This window comes from Spermophilus citellus (genome assembly GCF_964194105.1).
Source record: "Spermophilus citellus genome assembly, chromosome: 1".
Taxonomy (NCBI): Eukaryota; Metazoa; Chordata; class Mammalia; order Rodentia; family Sciuridae; genus Spermophilus; species Spermophilus citellus.
Genome location: NC_138182.1, coordinates 131,498,373 through 131,524,183, shown reverse-complemented (window position 1 = coordinate 131,524,183; position 25,811 = coordinate 131,498,373). Strand labels below are relative to the sequence as shown.

Genomic DNA, 25,811 nt, shown 5'->3' with positions numbered 1-25,811 from the left:
TCAATTTTTTTTCAGTTTTACTATCTTAAGAGTGTAATAGTTAGGCTTTTCCCCCTATCAGACTTAAAGCTATATTAAGTATATGGGAATATGAAATCCTTAGATGAAAATGTAAAATTCCAGAAAAATGTGTGCTTAATCTTCTCAGTGACAAACATTCACAAGATGTACCAAAATTTAGAGTCAGAATCTTCTATGTAATTGTAAGAACTCTCAAAGAACAATGTCAATCAAGTTTTGTCTTCTTATAAACCTCTTTTAATCCTAGATAAAATGTTCTATTAGTTTGAAGATGAGTTCATGTTTATAATCATATGTGAAACTGTAAAGACAGAAATAAAAATGAATAATCCAATTTACAACATAGAGACTCAGATTTAAATGACCCTTTACGATAGGAATCTGGGAATCTATATTTTTAAAAGTTCATTCTAGCATGCAGATGCACACACACACATACACACACACACACACACACACACACACGGACTAACATTCTCATATTTTAATATGTATATGAATCTCTTCTACAATTTGTTAAAATAAAGATTCTGATTTGAGGATCGGGGTGGATCCCAGGGTTCTGCATTTCTACAAAGCTCCCAGGGGATACTGTTGCTGGTGGTCCAAGTCTTTTGGACAGATGGCTTTGTAACAATGTTTTGAAACTTTCCAGAAATGAGAAGCCCAAAAGATTTTCTTGGCACTGACACTCAGACATTATCACTCAGATGACCAAAAATAAAATCTTTCTGTATTATGGTTTTTTAATTTGAGAGTAATTTCAATTTCACTTCTTTCCCTCTTTAAGAATATCATTTTAAACTAAAGGGCACCAGGAGGAGTAATAATCTCTAAATGCTGTTGCATTTAAAGAAGTGCCTTTTGCTAGAAGTTCAAGTGTATATTTACTCTCAGCCCACACAAGGGTCAAATCGACCTGAGTCATTGTCAGTCTCTTTCTTCTGGGACATCCTCAAGGAGTTGACAGTACCCCAGAATGTCTCACCTAATGGTCATTATCCCCAGATACCCCCCCTGTGAACACAGGAGTTCTTACCTCCAGAAGAGGCCAGAGAAAGAAACAGCCAGCCTTGAAAAAGGACCATATTTTTTTAAAGACAAATTTGGAATTAATTCCAGATTACGCACCAGTCCCATTAATTTAGCTCTCAGCTGAGAGAGAGCCATAGAGAAGAAAAACCTCATTTATTTATAATACAGTGGCTCATTATTTTTCTTCCTGAAAAACATCTGTTTTTAGTTCTTCTGAACCATATTATATAAAAGCCTCAAAGTAGCATCTTTAGAATCAGATTCGAGAGCTGTTGTTATGAATCAGCAGTGGTCACTCTATAATGACACTGATATTGAGCCTAATTGCTGTGTCAGGCGTTGTGCTACATACTTAATAAGCATTATCTTCATCTTACATAAGACTATGAGCTGAATACTAGTATTTCCTACATTTAAAAAAAATGAGAGTTTTGAGGCTTATCAAGGCTAAAGTAGCTTGTCTCAGGTCATTAAACAGTAAGTGACAGACATATGAATGAATCCAGAAAGCAGACCATGGTGACAGCAGATGGGCCTCTGGGTTAAAGAACTTAAAATTTTCTTTGCCAGAGAGCTGTTCCTCCCCTATACTAGTAAGATTTGGGTCACAGGATTATAGTTCTATTACACAGAATTTAGCAAAGCGCTGGAAAAATGAAGAATTGAGCCCTCAAATGGGATTTCCTAGCAGAGGACTGGTCTCAGTGCCCACAAGAGGCCTTTCTCTTTGAGAGCTGGTTGAAACATTGCCCAGCCCATCCTACCCACTATGGACACTATGAAATTAATGCTTGTTTAAAGTTTCTACGCTCGCTGAAGTGCAAGATGTAAAACGCTGACTATTTTAGGCTTTTTGCACATGTATTTTTATAATGCTTCCTAAAACTTTAAAACACAATGAAAGAGGAGGTTACAGTACTTGCTTACTAAATTGAGATATATTAGTGATTGCTCTAAAAATTTCATCTTCAATCCTTATCCTCAAGCCACATTATTCACATAATCACCATTGTCTCCAATATTTATTCATCTAAATATTGTGTATGTGTGTGTGAATGTTTTAAAACTGTGGGTGATTGAGAAAAGATAATAAATATGGTTTGAGAATACAGGTATTCGGGGTAATGTGGCAATTTGATATCTGACATTAAAAAAAAACCTACTCTATACCACATATCCACATATTCAGGAATATAAACTGAAATTGGATATAGGGTGGGAAAGTTTGTATTTTTTCTTTTTAAATTTTGTCCAAAAAATATTCACTGAGTGCTCCTAAAAACAAAATGGCAGCTTTTACAAGGGTTCCTGTTTTTCCTAGATTAGACAAATATAATCATCTTATGTGTGGCAAAGGTGAGGGTTGGAACTTAGGGCAGGGGAAGAAGTAAGCTCTGGGAAGTCCACTCACCTTCCAAATCCACACATAGCTTCTATCTCAAGTGTGTATGTGTGTGACGCAGGGTTGGGGGAGTTCTGCCAGATTGAGTCATTTAAGACTGAATTACAGGAATAGTATATGACTATCAGTCAGAACAGGTGTGTATTTATATGATTGCACTACATCAACCACTGTCTGAAATTCCAGCTCAGAAATGTTTGCAGAAATAAATGGTGACTTAAAGTCTGCAACTGCATTTTTTCTTCATAGTGCCAGGTTCTTTTTTTTTTCTTTTTTTTTATTGGTTGTTCAAAACATTACATAGTTCTTGATATATCATATTTCACACTTTGATTCAAGTGGGTTATGAACTCCCATTTTTACCCCGTATACAGATTGCAGAGTCACATCAGTTACACTTCCACTGATTTACATATTGACATACTCATGTCTGTTGTATTCTGCTGCCTTTCCTATCCTCTACTATCCCGAGGTGCCAGGTTCTTAACAATCAAAGATGAATGAACTTCCCTTGCATTCAGTACAAGCAATGGGGGGAAAATACAAATGCACACACCCTGGGGGCAGAAGAGGCAGCAAGACAAAGTTCTCCCTAGTAGTTCAATTGAGAGGGGAGAATGTCTGGCGGTCTGTGGGAGTGGATCTAATTATCACTCTCTTACTTTCATGAATAGGTTCCTTCTAAAGGAGGAGGAAGTAGACATTGTGCTTGAATTCTTAGACTACATTATGATAATTTAAACATCACATTCACAAAAATAGTTTTTTTTTTTTAATAAGTCCTTCCTGAGGCTGGGCAGGTGGGTAGGAAGAATGTCAAACATGGGAAAGGCAGAAATAAATGATAACTCATGGTGTATTTATAGATGGTAGGGCAGAGCACCCTGGAAAACTGGAGAGATGCTTTAATACATTTTAATCCCCATCTGTACAGTTTGATCAGTTGGATTCAACATCAGGTGGATATTTTTTTTTTCGTTTGTTTTCTACATTCCTGTAAACTTGCTTCATTTTTCCTTCACCATCAGTATTTTTTGGTAAAAGTCAACTCACACGTAATTTGTTTCTTGACCAATAATTTTTTTTTTCCTTAGCTTTACCAGTCAAAAATCCGATGACGACTATGAAGACTATGCTTCTAACAAAACCTGGGTCTTGACCCCTAAAGTTCCTGAAGGAGATGTCACTGTCATCTTAAACAACCTGCTGGAAGGATATGACAACAAACTTCGACCTGACATAGGAGGTATGATGAAGCCTCTCTGAGAGGACCACCTGAATGTGTCCACCTTATCAGAAGAAAAGCAGAGACATATTTCAAGAGCCAGAAAATTTTAAATTATACTTCTATATTGTAAAAAATAGAGATGTAAATAGCATTCAAGACTGGGTGGGAAGGGTATTGATCAGTTCTACATGAAAAAAAAAATGTGATTTTCAAGTGAAGCTTGAGGACCAGAAATTCAAATTTTCTTAGTTTCTAGACAAAAGCTGTTAAAAAAAATAGTGACAATGTCTTATGAAATACCATCAAAAAATAAGAAAAAATTAGAAAGATTACACTGGTTAACCTGATGCTATGTAACAAACAAGGACCAAATTACTTGGCCAACATCAGAAAGCATTTCTTTAACACTGTGCCCAGGGATAAACTAACCTGGCCCAAACCAGGCTGAGGCTGCTCATATGGGGCAGAGGTGCTCTAAGCATCTTTCATTCTACTCTTCTAACTAGCATACTAGTTAGGAGAATCCTTTTCAAGGAAATAGAAGAGAGCAGATGAGAAACTCGCAGTGTTTAATGCTTAGGCTTAGAACTGGCAAATTAACTTTTGTCTATATATCATTATCCAGAGCAAGACTGGTCAAGCCTGAATCTAGAGGTAGAGGAACAACATCACTGAGATGAAGGTCAGACTGCACAAGCCAATATGCCTGAGGAATTCCATCCACTATGGAGTCTGGCATAGTTTTTCTGGGAAAATGAATAAAGATGAGAAAAAATGTACTTTGTTGAATCAAAGCCCAGAATGCTATTATGAATCTTTGTTCATTAAATGCTAAATGAAAATGGAGCACCCATATTTGGTCATGGATATTATATTATAGATTTTTATACCAGTCTTCACTGATAAATAGTTTTATAATGGGCTTTCATATGGTTTCCCCATCTTTTCTGTGTAGTCACAGCATGCAATAATTCACTGAGGGAGATTGATTTGGGGTTGGCTAGAGGTGTGCAAGGATAAAGTGGTCATAAAATGAATCAGTAGGGAGAAATGTTCCAAAAACAATTCATATTACTCGTGGCTCTTTATATCTACCTCATGTTTCTAATGTAGTTTTTTTTTTCCTTGAGTTACTAACTAATTATTTTCTACATGGGTAAAGTCAGGTTAAGATATGAAAGTAGATCACAGAGCTTCAAGGTAAGATAGAAAAATTCAACATGTCTGAGAAAAAAAAATGAAAATAAGCTTTGAACAGTATCTTTTGATTTCTCTATTTTTATATAGTATCAAAAGGATAATCAGTTTCAAAACTCTACTATGCTTGTTTATTGCATTTACATGCACAAAAGGAGAATTTCCTTTGAAAACATAGTTGTTATTCAAAGGTATTGAACTAGTAACTGGTACTAAATTAGTTGTGAATAAAATACTTCTAATGTAGCTAAATGAGTCTATTCTAGAATTAAAGACTAAAATGATAAAATTTTGTACCTCTCCATCTGTATATATGTCTCTGTGTTTCTCATTACAGTTAAACCAACATTAATTCACACAGACATGTACGTTAATAGCATTGGCCCAGTGAATGCTATCAATATGGTGAGTTTCATGTTAAAATTGCCTATTTCGTTAGCATGGAAGTAACAAGGAGCATGCCAATACAGGAGATTAGTTTTAATGGGTTATGGTCTCATTGAATTTCTAAATACTCAAATGGAGGAATCCAAACAGAAAAGAGGATATGTATTTCAACTCAAGAGGAAAGTGAAGGGCTGGGGTTGTGGATCAGTGGTAGAGTGCTTGCCTAGCACACGTGAGGCACTGGGTTCAATCTTCAGCACCACATAAAAATAAAATAAAGATATTGTGTCCATCTACAACTAATATATATGTGTGTGTGTGTGCATGTCTGTGTATGTATACACACACATATATATATATATATATATATATATAAATATACACATACATATAAATATATATATATGAAAGAAAGTGAAATAAGCCAGACTGAGAAAGTCAAGATTTGAATATTTTCTTTCATATATGAAAGCTAGAGAGAGGGAGGGAAAGAAAGGAAAAAGAAGGAGGAAGGTTGAAATGTCAAAAAAAATTGAAGAGAAAATAATAGAACAAAGGACAGGGATAGATAGAGAGTAAGGGGATATAAGGAAATACTAGGGAAGAGAATTATGCTATGCACATGCAAAAACATAGCACAAAACCCATATATATGATGAATTAATGAAAATAATAATAATATTAATAGTAATAATAATAATAGTAATAATAATAAAAGGGAGATCAGTAAAGAAAGGAGATCTGATGATCGAGGAGGGAAGGAAAGCTAAGGTACTGTGGAATGAGGCTGATCAAATTACATTATGTGCGTATGTGAATTTTGGCATAATGAATCCAACTAATTATGTATAATTATAATGCACCAATAAAAACTTTTTACAAAGTTTAAGTTCAACATTTTGGAAAAGAAATAAAATCTTTCAGATTTGTTTTTTTCTCTTGTGATTAGAAGATAAATATTGAGGACTTTTTGTTATAAAAATTAAATATAATATAGAAAATTAATTTTTATAAAATATTATAATATTATAATTCAGCTACTGTATGTATACTTGACAATTGCTAATTACAATAAAATAGAGCATTCCGCTATTTTTTAGAAAATTGATGTTGTGGGGATGACAGAGTTTATATCAAATTAGAAAGGTTTTTCAGAGAAAATAGTTCATTAGTTATAATAATGAATGTAACTTTGTTCTTCAATAGCATTTTCCACCCAAATCTGAAATGAGAAAGTATGCTGAGTATATAGTATAATAGAGTGGAGAGAGAAAGAATGGGGTCAACGAGTTATGATAATATGCAATATTATTTAAAAAATAATATAATCTAGTGTGATATTGGCACATTTTAAAAAGTGTTTACCAAGCTAGCAATAACAAAATTCTGTGATGAAACTATAGGGCACCCCCTGCATAGCCCATACAAATTCCATTGCTTACTTCACCATTAACCATTCCATTTTAACATGTTACATTTTTACAAATAAAATTCTCAAAATCCTTAGTTTCTGGTATAAGTTATAAATATTTAATAACGAGAATCTATAGGTATCAGTGTAACTTCATTCCTGTAGGCAGTTTATTTAAACTTAGAATTTTTGTTTTGTTTAGGAATTAGAGTCTCCAGAACAGACCCAAGGTCACAGTTTCTAAAATGCTGGTGTTAAAACTCAGATGTTTTCAGTTCTGTTTTATTTTTTGTGGGATTTTTTTATTTGGGGGTTTGTTTTCTGTTTTGGTCAAAATATATCCAAAATTTTGGTACAGGAAAAGACACAAAACAGTGTATATATTGTAAAGTAAGCACATATTCTCTAACAAATCAATGATTTCCCTGGTTCATTATGCTTAATGTAAAACAGAGTGTGAGGGACTGGGCTGGAGAACGTGGGTGAATTTTTTCCCTGTCTCTGACCATCTAAGAATACTGAGCTGTTTCTACTTTTTTTTTAATTTTCCCATCATAGACATAATTAAAATCAAGTTACAAAAAATTGTGAGACTTAATTAGGGTTCATTATTAGGAATGATGCCAATATCAAATAACTTAATCTGTAGTTTATGGTAATAATAGTTTATTCTTTGTTGTATTTGCACATAGGTAGTTTATTAGATGAGATGTTGCATGAAAAGTATTTAGCCAGAGGACTGACACCAAATAAGTACCCAATGGAATAAATAAGAAAACAAGAATAAAAAGAGAGCAGCCTTGTGATTAAGGGCTGGATGGTGGCAATGGTGGTGATAAAGTTGAGAAGTACAGCATCATAGCATTACAGAGCTGGAGGGGCCTGAGCATGTATTGAATTGACTGCTAGTTTGTGAAGATGAGGGAAATGAGGCCCAGGGAGTAAAGGGTTTTCCACAAAGACTTCCTCTAAATGTGACAGTCCCACTGGAACTCAAGTATTATGACTCCACAGCACCTTTGTTTTTCTTTGACTGAAGTCAATGATTTTTCTGGTTTAGTGACATATGCTTGAGGGGAATCATTATAGGCATTTAAGAACAGGCTTTGTGATAGAGATTAGTGCAATATTAGAAATGATTTTTCATTAATTTCATCTTCTTTAGAAAAAGCAAAAGCAGCTATAATAAATAGTGAAAAAAATGAGTTACTTTTTATTGATTGTTCGCTGTCTGCCATGCATGTGTGAAGCACTTCATGTGCATTCACTTTTTCTATGTTGACATGACCTGACTTGTTAGATTTCTTAGAATCTCCATTTTATTATGGGGTATCTGAAGCTCCAGTTTAGTACCTTTTGGGTATTCTAGACTTTGTTTCACTCTACAATAATGATTCTGAACCTAGTAAGTTTTGTTCCTTAGGAGATATTTGGCGATGTCTGGAGGTCATTTCTGGTGTCACAACTTGCTGGAGTTACAATGGAGTGGAGGGGTTGCTCCTGCTGTCTAGAATATAAAAGTAAAGAATGCTGCTAAACACACTATGATGCATGGGTCAGTTTTCCACAGCAAAGAATTAGCTGGCTCAAAATACCACCGCAAACTCTCATCTAGACATGGGAAGCAAAGAATGATGTCAGGGCTCTGAACTTTTGTCAGAATATATTTATAAACGTCTTTTTAAAAAATAAAAATATAAAACTGCTTGCAAAGATAAGCGAGGCAATGGCCTTATAAACAAAGCTCTTGCTTCCTCTTGGAGTATTCAAAGCCAAGTACTTTCCTTCATATTGGCAATATGTGCAAGAATAAAATATGCAAAATATATTTTTATTGTATTAACATGTTCTGTGTTATCTATCTTTCTCTCTAAAACAGGAGTATACAATTGATATATTTTTTGCCCAGACATGGTATGATAGACGCTTGAAATTTAACAGTACCATTAAAGTCCTCCGATTGAATAGCAACATGGTGGGGAAAATCTGGATCCCAGATACTTTCTTCAGAAACTCCAAAAAAGCTGATGCACACTGGATAACCACTCCTAATAGGATGCTGAGAATTTGGAATGATGGTCGAGTGCTCTACACCCTAAGGTATTCTTTTGGAAAAGAAGCCCAGTAATCACTAGGGATATAACAAAAATCTACCACATGTATCTTTATGAAAGAAAAAATAAAATTTCCAGCCCATATGAGGGTTGGGGTATCTCATGAAAATAGCATAGAACATCACCAAGTTTTTCTATCTGTTATCAATAATCTTCATTAAAGTTCTAATCATAGGCAGAACTAATTTTCTGAGACTAATGTAAGTACACTGTTTTCTTACAACTGGTATGAAATGTCTCTTACCTTTATGAGATCTTCTGACTTTTATACCATCTTTGATGTTTTGGATGTGAGTCCTGCTAATTTAGAAGATAGAAACTGAAGTAGTTATCTTGGGGACCACCACTTCTTGTGTTTCAAAATGTCCTCATTTCTAAGGAAATCATTGCTAAAGGAGAAGATTTGATGTGGGAGCCTCCACACATCGTTTTTCTTTTGGCCGAACAATGGCAAGCACTTAGAATTTATTATCTTCCATCTCCTGTTCATCTTCCCTATGACATTGCCAAGGTTGTGTGACATAATTTATTATCTAGTTTAGGATTAGGCATCTTTTGGAAGAGTTGAAGAAGCCATCTTATATCTTCTGAATTTAGGATTACATAATATTTGCAAAGTTTTCTATGTAAATTACTTTATGTCATCATCTTAGCCCACTTTGTACTCACAGGCATGTAAAATATTATTACACTGAAGTTCCTCACTAGTGAGAGTACATTATTAAATAGTAAAATAGTACATATACTTAAGAGTCAGATTGATCTGGCTCTCTGTCTTGTTAACTGTTTGAACTGGGCAACTCTTCAGAAATTCTATCTATGGGAACTTGGAGAAACACATATGATGAAAAGATTCTTGGTTCTAAAAGACATCTCAAAGATTTGTGTGCAGAGTAAGCAAGATGTTTTTACTGGGTTACACTTTTATTTAGATGAATTATGTGAGAACTGGTGGAAGTTACTGTGACCACCATCAGTCACTGCACTATGCTACCTCACCCCCACCTCTGCTACAATTGTGCAAACCTGTACCTTTCATTCCAGAATGTCTATAAAGTACAGATAAATATTCTTACCTTACAGAATTGTTATAAAGATAAAATGGGGTAATACATAAAATGCTTAATATTGAGTCATAAATAGTAAATATAGCAGATGTTAAAATATCTGTATATATACTTTCAGTAAAAGAATGGGAACAATATGATTCTTTTACATATTAGTATCCTAGGACATCTAACTTCAAAATGATTCATGTCACTTATGATACATATTTTTATGCCTTATGTAATATTCAATTTACACAATGAATACTTCAAATTAGTTCCAAAGCCTAAAGGCTTTGAGTTTGATCAAATCAAGAGAAAAATGACTACAACTGCAAAAGAAATTCATTGCATCTATTTTAAATTCATTCATCATGGGTTTTGTTAAATTAAAGATAAGGTAATAACTGGAATTAGAAACTAGTGAAAATCAAAGCCTGGTCCAATAAATTAGAACTTAGTCTAACTTTTGAACTATGAAGTCAGTCACACTGTCTCAAGTCTGTTTATCATTCTCATAACATTATACTCATCCTTTGACTTATTAATTTGAGAAATCACTACAATAGTTAATTATAAAAGCTGCCTCAATATGTCACTCATAAGATTCAATTAAGGTTTGCATCATTGCCAGTCTATATATAGAAATGATTTTAATCTGGTTGCTTATCTATAATGAGCTGTGTGTGCAGGGGGTGAGGGTATGTGCACATGCATATATCTGTTTCTGTGTATCTGCAATCTGTCCATATCATTTTCAACTTTAATAATTCAGGTTTAATTTGGAGAGATAATACTAATAAAGTATCAAATTTAAGAATAAATTCAATTATGAATAAAACAGTCTTTTATTTGAATGACATGTAATTATGGAGTTGCAATGATTTAAACCTCCATCTCTAAAGACTGATAAACCTAAGCCCAAATATTAACCGTGTCACTAGTTATGTGATTTTGGACAAGTTCAAGCGCAATTAAGGCACATTTATCAAATGAGGAAACAATTCACTTTATCCAGAGCTTCTTAGACAATTTCAAATATATTTAAAGATTAGTAATTGCTCTATTACAACACTGAATGATCAGTCTCTCCAATTAAAAGTTATGCAATTTGAGAAATATTTAAAATAATTTTTATAAAAACATAACTTAAACATTAACATCAACTTAAACATTGATTTTTATATATATTTAAATAAAAGAATTAACAAATATGAAACTTTAAAAATTGTCAGCCCACCACCAATACAATTGTAGATTATATTCACAGTTCTTAAAAGGTGGTCAAAACATCTGGGCTCCTTTAAATCTTCTTCCTCCTGGAGTCCCAGTCTAGGACTTTAGACTAAAACTCCGTATACATTAATAACCCTCCAGATACAAACTAATTCATACTCACTGGCAAACATTTTTCTAATATGTCTGTGTATATGTATTCAATATGGATTGGCTAGGATTTGATATTCCTCTTCTCTTTTAACATCCTATTTAATGAATTCATAGTGTTTCATTGAAAAAATGCATAAAAGTCCATTGTGAAACACAGTAATTTTTAAACTTACCTATAGCAATTTAAGGCTAACAGCTGACAAGCACTTACTAACAGAGCATCCTTATCTTATCTTAGCAGATAAGATCTGAGAATTCTCAGCATTCTTTTATATGCAAAGAATAAATGAGCTTAAGTTCTTAAAACAGTTTGTTCTGTTAAGTAAATTAAATATATTCACTGAGCAATCTCATGTGTGCAATTAATTTGCAAAAATAAAAAAAATAAAAAAATAAACAAAACACAAAACTTAAGTGATCGCAAATTTTGAATAAATGGAGTTGAGGCGAATGAGAGGCTAAGCTTTGGTCTGCGAAATTGAACACACATTTAGTCTCTTAATTTTTGACTGCACTTAGTGTTATGGATCATTTTGTGTTATGGATTGGGATGTGAGATACACTCTAGAAATCATGCTCATGTGCATTTAAAAATCTTTCTATTTATTTTTAATATCTTTCTGTTTAGACTGACAATTGATGCTGAGTGCCAGTTACAGTTGCACAACTTCCCAATGGATGAACACTCCTGTCCCCTGGAGTTCTCCAGTTGTAAGTGTAGTCCTTTTGCATTCTGTATCCCATCTCATGTATAGTTTTTCTGGTTGCAATGTCAATCAAATGGGAGAATTGCAAAGAACTGCAAAATAGCATGAAACTATGTCTCTGAGTTTGAAGATTTTTGACAGGCTTTTAGTTTAATCCCAGTTTGTCTCAATTAGGCAGTTTCTAAAAAACAATTGATCTATTTTATCAGAAACTACAGATAGGTTTCACTGGAGTTCAAAGTTTTAATGAATTGGCAAAGTGTGCTTGGACCCAGGAAAAGAATGTTGCAGCACATTGCTAGTTAAGACCTACCACACAGAATTACTGTTTTACTGGTATAACATAGGTAAAATGCTTAGTATGCACCCTGACACAGTTAAACTCAATATGACTTCTTATTAGCTCTTATTTTTACCAGATAATAAAGTCCCATGAAGTTTCATAACAAATCTAAACCAGATAAAGTTTTCGTAAACTTCACAGGTACCTAAACCCAAGCAAGCAAACCTCAGTTTCCCTAAATGTTTGACTTACTTTAGTTTAGTATCTATATTAAGTCTCTTATCTACTACTCTTTTGGCCTGCCAGGTAGACATGTTAGGTAGAATAAAAAATTGATTACGGATGAATTTTTGTTTATTTATCTGTGGTGCTGAACATCAAACCCAGGGCCTTGCAAATGATAGACCAGAACTCTCCCAACAAATTCTCTCTCCAAACAAAAAAAATATATTATAAAACCTTTTCCATTGACAGTTGTTGCTACATATGTTCCTTTAATCACCATTTATCATCATTTTTAACATGAGCTTTTCCATCTCACGGTAGATGGCTACCCACGTGAAGAAATTGTCTATCAGTGGAAGCGTAGTTCTGTGGAAGTGGGTGACACAAGATCCTGGAGGCTTTATCAGTTTTCATTTGTTGGATTGAGAAATACCACTGAAGTAGTGAAGACAACTTCTGGTAAGACCCCCTTGAAAAGAATTTTAAATGACCCTTCTGGAGTTAAAATTCTGGTATATATGGTTTGAAAGTATTTTCAATGTCTGTCTACAAATGATATTCAGAAAATTAATGAAGTGTTTTAATTTCCTAGAGAAAATTATAATTGCTTTTCTAGTAGAATAGATAAACATAACTGTATTCTATCAATTTAAAGCAAATTGGATTCAAATTGGATTAGTAAATTATTTACTAATTTGTTTAAGCAAATGTGAATAGCAATTATTTTTAAAAAGAAAATATTTATTAGGTGTAAATTTATTGTTTCTTTTAGGAAATATGTTTTCTAATATACTGAAAGAGGAATATTTGAAAGAATCTTACAGAGATAACGTACATTCCACAAATGCAGAAAAATGACTGTAATGGATATAGACTCATTCTCCATTCAATAATTTAATATTTCAGACTGGCTTTATTAGTGGAAATAAACCAAGCTTTGGGTATTATCAACTCTGGTCTCAAATCCCAACTCCATCAGTTATGAGCTATAGATGCTGAGCAAATTTATTGAATTTCTAAGGGATCAACTTTCCCAAGTACCCAAATATCGAAGATGGATAAAAAGAACCACTCGCAGGGATTCTCTGTATTAAAAAAAAAAGTGAAATGCTTAGAATAATGGAATAATACCTACCTGTCACTTAGAATTCAATCAATAGTAAGTGTTACCAAAATTAATTATGCTTATCAGGTATGCATGAGGAATAATGTGGTCAGTACTTTAGATTTTTCAATAGAAGCTAAAGTCAATGTGTTTACATGAAATCTCATAATTTATAATGATATTATTTATTTTTTTTGAAATGCCAAGTGGTGTGGGTTAAATGTATTTCTAAACAAGAACTTTCTCCTGTGTAGGAACTCTAAAATACTGAATGTATCCTCCATGCAGATGACTCCGATTATTCCTTTTAAGCTTATGTAAATTTAAATAGGTCACGATTTCAAATACATTGTATTCTCAAATTATGGTCTACTTAAGGCTTGTCATTAGAAACATATTTCCATGCGGTTAACAGATTTCTATGGATTTGTTCATACATACCTGTTTTTTCTAGAATTCACAGGACATATTTTTGGGCTAAGTTGGAATAGACATTGGTCTATTGTATAGAGAAAAGAAAATTTAGGGCCTATATAAAGATAAAAATTCAAGATTCTGCTTTTAAAAACACTATTCTATAAATCGTAGAGTTGTTTGGTCCTGACACTGTTTTCAGCATTTGCAAGTTTCTTCTCAAGGCTCTTATTCTGCAAAAAAAAAAAAAAAAGAAAGAAAAAAAAGAAAAAAAAAAGCAGCAGAAAGGTCAAGTAATGTTTGAGTATATTTTTGAAAGGTGGCCTTCTGTTCCCTTATTCACAGGAAATCCTGGCCATCAAGTACTAGAACAATCTTTCCTTTGGTTTAGAAAAACAAATTAAAAAAGAGGTTCAGGATTGCCTTAGAGCTGTAGTCTTCCATCTGTGAAAGGAAGTGCAAAAATAATCTCCAATCCTCTGTGCTGTATATTTGTATTTCTATAATTATTCTAGTACCCTAAAACAGAACCCACAAACTCATGACAAGCACATTTTTTTGTTTAGTCATTTGGGGCCCAGAGTAGCACTAAGACCAAATGACAGAAGCAGAAGGGTTGGCTTTACTTCATAGGATTCAATGTGACTCTCCTCTCCATGTTCGTATGGAGAGTGGTAGAGGACATTTACTGATAATTAGAAGATAATGCCAGGAGAAAATTATCCCCTTATTCTAATTTTACAAAGAGAATTGCCAGGGTCCCACAAGGCTGTTCATCCTGCTGAGGAAATCACAATGAAACAGTATTGAAAACATATTTGATTTGATACCGAGTATCTTCACTTACCAGAATTCATCAACTCTTTTATGAATTTTAATTTTATGGGTAGGCTCTACATTTGTTCTTTTTTGCCACTCCTTGTTCTTAACGGTTTGTATTTTGTACACTATTTCAATGACCACTATAAAAAGAAAGGGCCAAATTAAAAACTAGCTCGGATACTGACTCATAATGAGAGTTCATTTTGTGACCATTGGAAGTCTTTGTTGGATATTTTGTTTGATTTCTAATGCCATTTTTAACTTTGTATTAGTGCACTCTAACTAGTTAATAGCTATAGAGAATACATATTTATAAGTTTTGTGGAAATTATCAGAAGTCCAAGTTATAATGCTTTTGAATAATGGTCATTATCATATAGTGATTTTCTTTTAGGCTTGTAGTGAATGTATCTCCCTTCAAGAAGCCTCTGTTATAACTGGACAACAATATTGCCTAAAATGCAGCATAGCTCTTTGCAGGGTTTTCTAACCTTGATTCATTCAAGCTTAGTAAAATCCAGTCACCTAACTGGTAACTGTACTTCTTGTTCCTTAGCGTATCAGAAAACTCTGTTGTAGAAGAACTGATTGAAAGGAGTCCTGAGATCAAACAAAGAGGAAGACAGATCTAGAATTGTACAGGGTATAATTTGTTTGGGACTTCCCAACAGAAGAATGACTAAGGGCAGCAGAAAGACCAGTGGTTCCCTGTGATGTGGGGCAGGTGGAGGGGCTTATTGAATGGTGAGGATGAAATGATGTTAGCCAAGCCAGAATGTACCTGGTTTCTCTCAAACTAATGTCAAGAACATCAGACACATTCCTGGAGCTGACTGCACCAGAGTCTGGTGGTAAAGCTCCATGTCTGACTGCAATAGCATTTATTTATAGCATGCTGGGAAACTATGCTGGGGGGAAAGAGACCAGTGTTGCTATGGGCAACCATGGCAGGTGCAAGGCCAGGAACCTATGGTCAAGTTTATCTACCTCTGTATTTAGCCCTTTCTTTTTTCTTTACACTGATTGTTTTAGTAAAATAAATGTTTTTTTTTTAAATTATATTAAGACAATAAGTGAAAAGCCAGAACCAACTGACAAATTTCAAGTGTGTCTATTTGTGTTGACCAGATGAAAGATATTGAATATAAGAGAAAGAGAGAGATCTACAGATATAGCACAAACCAATTAGTATCCAAGTAAAACATTCTCCTTGATATAATTAAGATAGAAGGAACATTTCATAGGAAACAATTTTCTCATCAGATAGTTTAACACTACTTGAAAGTCATTTCATTCACCATCTGGATCACCTCCTTCACTATCAGTTTTATCTGTACTACACTTGAGAAACATATTTCCTTGGGGGTAGACAGATAGTCCATGAGAAGATACTTAATTCAGTGTCAATACATAAGAACAAATTCTGGATCCAGGATTTCTCCTGCAAACCAGCATCTCTCCCTGACTATTCTATATCTGGCAAAAGCAGCACCATTGCCCCAGCGAGCCAGGCGTGAACACTAAAGAGTCATGTGTCTGCCTCCCACATCTAATGAATCATGAAGGCACTTATGCCTCTAAAAAATCTTGTGTAACTGTCCTCTTTCCAGTTGCTACTGCCACTGTCCCAGTTCACAATTTTGTTTGTTCTCATCTGGACTATGTCAGAGGCTTATGAAGCTATGTTCCTGCTGTCAGTCTTCCCTTTAAGGTCCATGTCTTACACAGTAACCACAAAGGCTAGCACTTTGCTGCTCACTAACTACATGCATCCTGAAACACTTTGTGAAAATGACCTACTTTAATTTTCAAACCCAGCCATAATACAATTATCAACACAATGGTCTCATCATCGATGAGGAAATGGAGACTTTCAGGGATCCATTTATTTGCAGGGATCTTGTGCAAGGTCTGGGGCATGAAATCCAGTGATCTGCTCTCAGACTCATCATGTAATCATTCTAGTATTTCACTACCCTGGGGTCCAATGAATCCCTGGGTACAACTTTCATCAGATGTCAAGAATCCAGTAAGTTGGATTAAGCACAAGCTTTTATTTCTAATACATAAGAACCTGCTCATCACTTTTCAGCACTGTTTTCTGTACTTCCCAGATGTGACAGAACTTTAATTAATATTTTCCTGAATTTAACTGACCAATCCTATCCTCATATTTAATCATGACTCTTTTTTTTTCTATTTCTCACTTGTGTGGCTTCTTAATTCATTGTTATGACGTAATGACATCTCTGCAATGATTCGTTCACTTATCTTAACAGCAAAACAGTTCAGAACTATTACTAAGAACATGCACTCTTTTATTTTTTAAAGAGAAAGAGAGAGAGAAAGAGAATTTTTAATATTTATTTTTTAGTTTTTGGTGGACATAACATCTTTATTTTATTTTTATGTGGTGCCGAGGATCAAACCCAGCACCCCGCGCATGCCAGGCGAGCGCACTACCACTTGAGCCACATCCCCATCCCAGAACATGCACTCTCAAAAATAATTGCAGTTACTTGGGCACTTATTTTACTCCACAATCTCTGACCCTTTGGGCCAGTAAATGTGACAATTACTTGAATAAAGCTTCCATATTATGTTTGGCCATGCATCCAAAGCACCTGTGCTTAATGAAACAGCTTTATAATTTTTATCATACTCATCTACATTAGCTGTTATTTTCTTCCCTTGTTGTATTTAACCTACATTTTTGGCTTACATTCCATATGCTAGTCATATTTTCCTAAATTCTACTACAAGAAATATATAGCATGAATTTTTTAAAAAAAAAAAAACCATGTGCATCACTAAATTCATCATCTTCTTCACCAGTGCATACAAATACGGTTTTTGAAATGCCAGCTTCAAGGATGAAGTCCATGGTCTTTGCCTGATTTCTAAAATATCTACTACCTACTCCTTATCTTCAAACACTATTTGCCATTCTCCCACTCCACCATCTCCCTTCCTGCAATTTCCTGGAGAGGTTGCACACCTACTCCAGTCTCTGCACATTTTAATTCCATTACTCAATGCCAACTTCAAGTCCACTCTTTTGTGCATGCATCAACATATACACCCAGGGAAATAACACTCAAAATAGAAAAAATATTCTCACTTTTAAGACTGTGTTTGAATTTACATATCTTTAGAAACTAAGAAGACTCATTCTTTTTATTTTAATCAGGGATATATGATAGCAGAATGCATTTTGATTCATTGTACACGGTTGCAGCACAACTTTAAATTTCTATGGTTGTACACAATGTAGCATAGCAACATATGTGACATGTACCTAGAGTAATGATGTCCACCTCATTCCAACATCTTTTCTACCCCCATGTCCCCTTCCCACCCCTCACTCCACTTTACCCCATCAAAGTTTCTCCATTTTTCTCATGTCCCCTGCCCATTATGGATCGGCTTCCACTTACCAGAGAGAACATTCAGCCTTTGTTTTTTTTAGGATTGGCTTACTTCATTTAGCATGATATTCTCCAACTCCATCCATTTACCTGCAAATGCCATAGTTTTATTCTCTTTTAATGCTGAGTAATATTCCCTTGTGTATATGTACCACAGCTTCTTTATCCTTTCATCTATTGAAGGGCATTTTGGTTGCTTCTGCAGTTTAGCTATAAACATTGATGTGGCTGTGTTACTACAGTATGCTAATTTTAAGTCCTCTGGGTATAGATTGAGGAGTTGGGATAGCTAGCTGGATCAAATGGTGCTTCCATTCCAAGTTTTCTAACGACTGTCCATACAGCTTTCCAGAGTGGTTGCTCCAATTTGCAGTCCCACCAGCAATGTATGAGTGTGCCTTTCCCCTGACATTCTCACCAACACTTACTGTTGTTTGTATTCTTAAAACTGACATTTTGATGTTCATTTCTCTAATTACTAGAGATGTGGAACATTTTTTCATATAATTGTTGATCAAATATATATCTTCTGAGAAGTGTCTGTTCTGCTCTTTAGCCCATTTATTGATTCGGTTGTTTGTATTTTGGTGTTAAGTTTTTTGAGTTCTTTATATATCCTGGAGATTAATGCTCTATCTGACTCATTCTTGAGGTGAGCTGTTTGGGGGAGGGAGATAAAAGACACAATTTAATGGTATACTTTCACTGAAGTGGTTGAAAGGGGAAAAAAAACTAAATGGTAAAGGAAAATTAAACAACTATCAACTATAGTATGAATTCCATAGTGTTTAGTTATTTTGAGTTTCAGGGAGTTGTGAGCCTATTTTAATTAATACTAAAATTTTCAAATTAGTTGGAATAATGCAGTATCTTAAAATAAATATCATTTGAGTTTGGATCATGGTACAATATAAATTTGTATTTTATTTTTGAGCTTCAATTTAGAAAAGTTAACTTTGGTTTCAAGAAAGGAAACTGTATGGATTATGTAAATAGAGCTGGGCAGGGAGCAGTCACAAGGAAGTCACTTTTCTTCTCCAGGATAAAGTACCTTATCTATATAAATAATTCATCTTTATCAGGTGCTTCCTTAGAGTCCTCATCCTTAGCATTTTTCATCGACCCCTAGGATAACCAAGTTTATACCATAGATGTCATAATGTAAGTGTTACTTTCTCTATGTGTAAATATTTTCCTAGGCTGTTTCTCCTTCCAGTTTTTAATTGTTTTCAAAGCAAGACAAATGCAAAAAAAAAAAAAAATTCCTTCAGGATTAGATTTTTAATTTAAGGCAAACAATACTTATTTTCCATCTATTTGGTCCTTAGTGACCTAACAAATACTTTCAGAAAAAAAATGCTAACCAAAAATGGCAACTTATTTTCTTTATTTGAGTTGCAAATATGGAAGATTTGTATATTACATTTAAAAACACACATTTGAATTTAAAGATTTTCCCTATATTACCTCTCAGGAAATAGGTTTGAGGGGGTAGAAAGAGATTTTGTAGTGAAATCAAAGAAATTGTTTGGTTTCAAGGTGACTCCTGTCATTTCTACTTAGGTTCACTGGGCAAAAAAGCATTGCATGTTTCCATGGAGACAAAATAGAGCTCGGAACTGTAGCTTTGTGCTTGGAAGAGACCATGGGTGTTCTGATGTTTTAGCATCTGTGCAATATGTGTGATACCATTCTATTTCCACACCAAGCTTCTGAGAAATGTATTATCATTTTTTGATTGACAGAGTAGGAAACTGAAGTTTAGATGGGTTTAAGTAATAGGTTCAAGGATATTCAGTGAAATTGAATTATTTATTCACATTCATAATTTTTACTCTACTGCCACTTATAAACATATATTTCTTTTTGATTTTTTTTAGTTGTAGATGGACACAATACCTTTGTTTTATATATTTATTTTTTATCTGGTGCTGAGGACTGAACCCAGTGCCTCACACATGTTATGCAAGCACTCTACCACTGAGCCACAACCCCAACCCACATCTTTCATAAAGAGATAGATTACTTTGAAAAAAAAATATTCCTAATTTTGATAATAGCTAATTTTACAGAGACATCCAACAAGGTGGTATTAGCATTTAATATAACAACTACATGTATACACTGACAAGTGAAATTGTATAAATAGAATTTATCTTTAGATAGAGCACAAATAAAATCAGAAACTTAACTTGATAATGAGAACTTTCATTTTTCAGAAACATATGTAAGGTCTATGGAATGTTTGCATCTACTACCTAAGGGGACCTCGGGGTCACCATTTCTATCTGGACTTGATTAAGAAACTCTTAGATGGAGCATATTTCTATAAATTTGTCCCTTGAAGAAAAATATCCTTTGAGTATAAACATAATAAAAGATTTGCATGAATATTTTTTAAAATAAGTTCAGGAATCAATCTCTTATTTTGATAGTCTATCAAAAGCAACCAGGTCAAGAAAGCATTCAATTTTTTTTTCTTGTTGTTGTTTCCTAACTTACTTGAATATCTCACTATGTTTAAAAGATACATCAGCATGGGCATACATGACTAAGAGATAGCACCTATCCAACTCCTGTGCCAAAATTAGTTTAAAACATGAAATACGGTGTTTTTGTTTGTTTGTTTCTAACAAATGAAAATGTGAGTGAGAATATAAAGAGTGAGCAAACTGAGATCATGTTCTTCACACAAACTCAGGGCAGGTACTTTTTACCCAATTTTATGTAATTGAATGATTTCTTCATCTTATTTTTGTATTTTCAGAAAATAATCCTATTTAACATTACAGATATAGGCACTTACATATGTCAAAGACTGAGAAAAGGCAGCAGATAACAGTCCAGAAAATAATGAATTAAGAGTACTATACATTCCATTGCAGAACAACCCAGAAAATACTTTGCTGGCATACAGACTAGAGGAGGCTTACCAGACTTTATTGACAATTCTCACCTGCTACTCATGTAATCTCTCATTTAGAAAGTCAAGAACATCCACTTTTACAAGCACATGCAGAAACAGATCAGAAAATCCCAGGGAACAGGATGGACAAATATGTAAAATATGATTTGTAATGTAATTTTTTTTGTTTACTTTCCTATATGAGTATTAGCTTTTCATTGGTGCAACAAAATACTTGAGAACATCTACTTAAAAGGAGAAAAGACATCTTAGCTCACAGTTTCAGGGCTTTCCATGATCACTTGAATCCATAGTTTTTGGACCTGTGATGAGGCAGAAACATCATGGCAGGGAGCATGTGGTGGATCAAATCTGTTGAGCCTCAATGTACCTGGGAAACAAAGAAAAGAAGGAAGTAGTCAGGGTCCCAATGTTCCTTTCAAGGGCGGGACCCAATGTCCTAACTTTCTCTCATTAGGCCCCACCTCCTAAAGATTTCACCACCTCTGAAGAGCACTACAGGCTAGTGACCAAGACTTTGGTGTATGGACCTTGGAGGACATTTAAAATCCAAACCGTAACTGTATATCTCAGCTGAAGAAATAGTGCTTTATAGTTAATATAGAATCCTAAACATACTATCATACTATTCATACTATCATTTTTAATCACCCACTTCAATATTATCTGCTCCTTGCAATTAATTATCTTTCAGAGTGATGACAAGGAAGTTACACTAAAAAGGAACATTTTCTTACAATCATAATTTTTCTCCAATACTCAACACTTATCTAATTGTTTTGCCCATAAGGACTTCAGTACCAGCTCTATGAAACTTTTAGTTTTGAATAATGGAGTTCAAGAAATAAATGGCATTGCTGGTAAGACTTAAAGCTGAAAAATTCAAATTATACAATGATGTTCACTGGAATAGTTTCCAAACATGATTTCTCTTCTGGCGATACTCACAGGACTAATAGGACCACACACTCTGATTTGCACCATTTATATCCATTGTTCACTGCTAAATGGTGAAGAGCCAAATAATAAAAAAAGACAGTGTGTAATCCATGAGCTGTGTAATAGCTCCTTGTTGAAGAGATAATGCAATCATGAACACCTAGTGTAACCATGTAATGATCACATTTCCTTAGTTGGTGATTTCTTGTTACTATATCAGTAATCAAGGGTGAAATTAAATTGACACAAACATAAAAAATGGATCTAAATCTTTTTTAAAAAAATTTTTATTTGTTCTTTTTAGTAATACATGAAAAAAAAACTTAAAGATCATTTGCAACTGTAATTTTACTTAAAGGGAAATTACACCAAACAGGTAATATGAGAGGGTGTGAATTGGTAGCCAGTTAACTATCTCCCACCTAGCCTGGGTCATTAGGCACAGAGTGAAATTACTGAACTCATTAAATAATTGAGAAATTTCATAGGAAATACTTAAGCATCTTTACATCTGCACCCTATTCCCATGTGAAAACATTTGTGAGGAGTAGAACTGTCAGCCATCTCTGCATATGGGGTATGCAATTTGCAGCTTACCAAAGTTCCTGCCACTCCCTCTTCCACTTTCAGGGCTACTTGCTTTCTTCTTGAGTTTTAATTAATTGTTACAGAGAAGAGTATTTGTGCATGTTGTTACTGAAAATGGGGGGAGATGAGAAACAATCAGTCCTCAAATGACAGCACGTATGTGTCTTTAAGAGGAAAAGAGAATGTATATCATAGAACAAGACTCTATGAATGTGAAAGGTTTGTCTCAGAACAGATATGGAGTTGCAAAGAAGTACCAGGACCTGCCTGATGAAGGTCTGACTTGCTTGTTACATGCCACAGCTGTATCTCAGATGGCTAGCAGAAACAATGCAAACTGATTTTAAGCTCATTCAGTTCATCTTCACTATATGCTTTCATGGAATGCAGATTTTGAATAAAAGTAATATTGTGCTGTTTTATATATGGATAGCTCTGCTTATAGAGTTCTCTTTGTGTTTCTTTTTCACACATCAAACAGCTGAAAGCTTTGTTGCCACTTTCCTGAAAGTTGCTGATTAGCAGTCTTGCATTGCCAATTAACATTTCATTCTTTTGTAGTTTTATGAAGACCTACAGAGCAATTGATCTGCAGCAAAATCCAATTCTTCATTTTCTATAATGAGACGAGACAACTGGGTATAGGATAAAGTAGCACTACTCCTGTTTAAGGGCTGCCCGTTTAGTTGTATCACCATAAGGGTGAATGACCTTGAGCAAGTCCTTTTCACTTTAGGACCACAGTTTCTTCAACACAAAAAAGTCAGACTAGACTGATTTGGAAGGACCCTTTTACTCTTAAAATGATGGACTGTATTAACTTATATTTAGCATCTCTGTTATCTAGCAAACTCTGTTGGATATTGAGATTTTCTATGTTCTATTTTCTATGTTCCCAGGAGTTTCTAATAGAAATTTACTCATGTTGTCTTATTTTGTCAGAAATTAACAGAGGTATTTGTTAAATGACCTGCCCTAATATGTATGTATTCTAAAACGCTCAGCTAGGACTTGAGGTCAAGTCTCTTCTCCCCCCAAGTTCAGTATCCTTCCAAGCTCTTCAGTGGCATGTGGTGGGTGGGGGCATTGCCACAGAGAGGACTGGTAAGTCAGCTAAGGTCTGATTGAGAATTTGGCATGAGCACTGTGGGTCCACTGTGGGTGGGAGGAGGGAGGGGGCTGCCAATTGAATTTAGAGTGAGTGAGAAATTGGGTGGAAGTGAAGGTAGGCCAGTGGCTATAACAAGACTTTCAGAGTGAAGAAAGGACAGTCACTCAGTATGTTCAGACAGAAAGAATACCTGCAATCAAAAGCACATGGAATGACCTTCCTTTATTTACTTGATATTTTATTTTAATAACTTAAGTGTGTAAATTTGGCTGGATGCCAAATAGTTCTGCAAATAAGAAGTCCATTCAAAAATTCATGGCAGTTCCACTTCTATAATAAGAGTAATCATAATAACAACAGTGTTAGTATTTATTAGCCCTTTATATCCCTCATTTCATGCACTTTTCATAGTCATTCTATAATGCAATACTCATTTTCCAGGTGAGATTATCAGGTACAACCAAACTTGTAGAAAAATATCCAGAGAGGATTGAAGACCTTGTCCAAGATCATGTAGTACATGACTAAAGAGACACTCATGTTTTCTTACTGACATTCTGATTTAAATCCAGTGATGATTCAAAAGCCAAGGTTGTTTCTGAATTTGTTCTCAGAAAAATGTGCCCTTGTTCCCATCATTTTATCTATTGTGCATTTTTCCTGTTATAATTTCAGCATATCTCAATATCTCTATAATTATCTATTTTCTGTCAACTATTTATTTAAAACTATTCATTTGTAGGTATGGTAGAATTAATTTTACTGATCAATTTAAGCAGGACTATACCATGATATCAAATTACATTCAAATTTGTAGTGCCTTAAAAAACAACAAATTTATGTTGCTCTTCTTCTTATGCTTCGTAATTTGTTGATGCAGCATTCTCATCATCTAAAGGAGAAAGAATATAAAGAAAAATTATTTTTAAAGTCTGCATTTGGTAGACATTATTCATTTTGGTTTATATTCTACTGGCTGAATCAAATGGCAAGCCTGATTGATGTTCATAAGATGAGATGCTACTCTGTTTGCACAGAGGACCACCAAGAAAGGCCCAGTAGAGATGGTATTGAGAAAAAAAGGGCAGAAATATTTGAACTACAAAAATGTAACCCCAAATTGCATTAGTATAATCCTTAGTGCTATAAATGACCTCCTGCCCTGGCCATGTAAGAAGGAAAAGGAAGTCAGAGGGCCTGGTCATTGGCTCCCAGGAAGTCTTCTTTAGGAGCAGTGCTACATGCAGGACACTGTGCCCTCTGATCTGGTATTACCATGGTAAAAGAAATTCTTTACTCCATGGGGAAGATCAAAGCCCTTGGATGGTGGTTCATATCTCCAGTTTCTGTTGGTCTTCAAAGCTGTTGGTCACATGCCAGGATAATTTACCCTAGAAAAAAGAAAAGGATCACATACTCACAGAGAAAATACAGTCCAGATATGAAATTGTTTCTCAGCCTGGGAACCATCCTTTGGAAGAGACAGGTCAAGCCTACTTCACCTTGTCAATGAACTGCAGCTACTGATTTCTTATTTTTGTAAAATTGTTTTCAGAAGCAACAAGTGAAAAGATACAATATTAACACAAAAATGATTGTAGGGTGATGTGAAATGTCCCACCTTATAAAAATGGGCAGGTTTTCTCTTGCTGTACTGCAGAGACAACTTTATTAATTACAATGAAAATAAGTTCATAAATATTGTACTATACTAAATTCAATTTCACAGATATTAGTCTGTGGTAATTTCTAAGAAACAATAACCCAGAATCATCTTCTTGTTAGTAGCAGGAAATAATTAAATATGATTTAATAAAGAATGGTCACAAAATAATGAAAAGGTTAGGCTGTTTTGATTGTTGTTATTTTTGCATGAAAACATATTTACTGTCTTTAATAGTCCTGAGTAAGAAGGAAACATTAAATAGAGTAGCTTCAAGTAAAATTACTTTCTTGCATTTAATCTTAAAGGGAGGTTCTATTTTAACCTTTTCCTCTATGAAATACTTTTAAAATTGATTATGCTCCTCTGT

General features: G+C 34.3%; 1 protein-coding gene across 5 annotated transcripts in view; it reads left to right on the top strand.

Moving 5' to 3' along the window:
• Window positions 1-25,811, top strand: part of GABRG2 (gamma-aminobutyric acid type A receptor subunit gamma2) — a gene marked incomplete at both ends in the record, with an annotated part of 87,436 nt that overhangs the window by 24,556 nt on the left and 37,069 nt on the right. For 4 of the 5 annotated variants that reach the window (XM_081308528.1, XM_081308526.1, XM_081308527.1 and 1 more), the window contains 5 exons: window positions 3,553-3,704; window positions 5,221-5,288; window positions 8,561-8,781; window positions 11,859-11,941; window positions 12,767-12,904. In XM_081308528.1, coding sequence (XP_081164654.1) covers window positions 3,553-3,704; window positions 5,221-5,288; window positions 8,561-8,781; window positions 11,859-11,941; window positions 12,767-12,904 — 662 coding nt within the window. The remainder of the gene's footprint in view (window positions 1-3,552; window positions 3,705-5,220; window positions 5,289-8,560; window positions 8,782-11,858; window positions 11,942-12,766; window positions 12,905-25,811) is intronic. The other variant, XM_081308529.1, reaches the window with a different exon arrangement.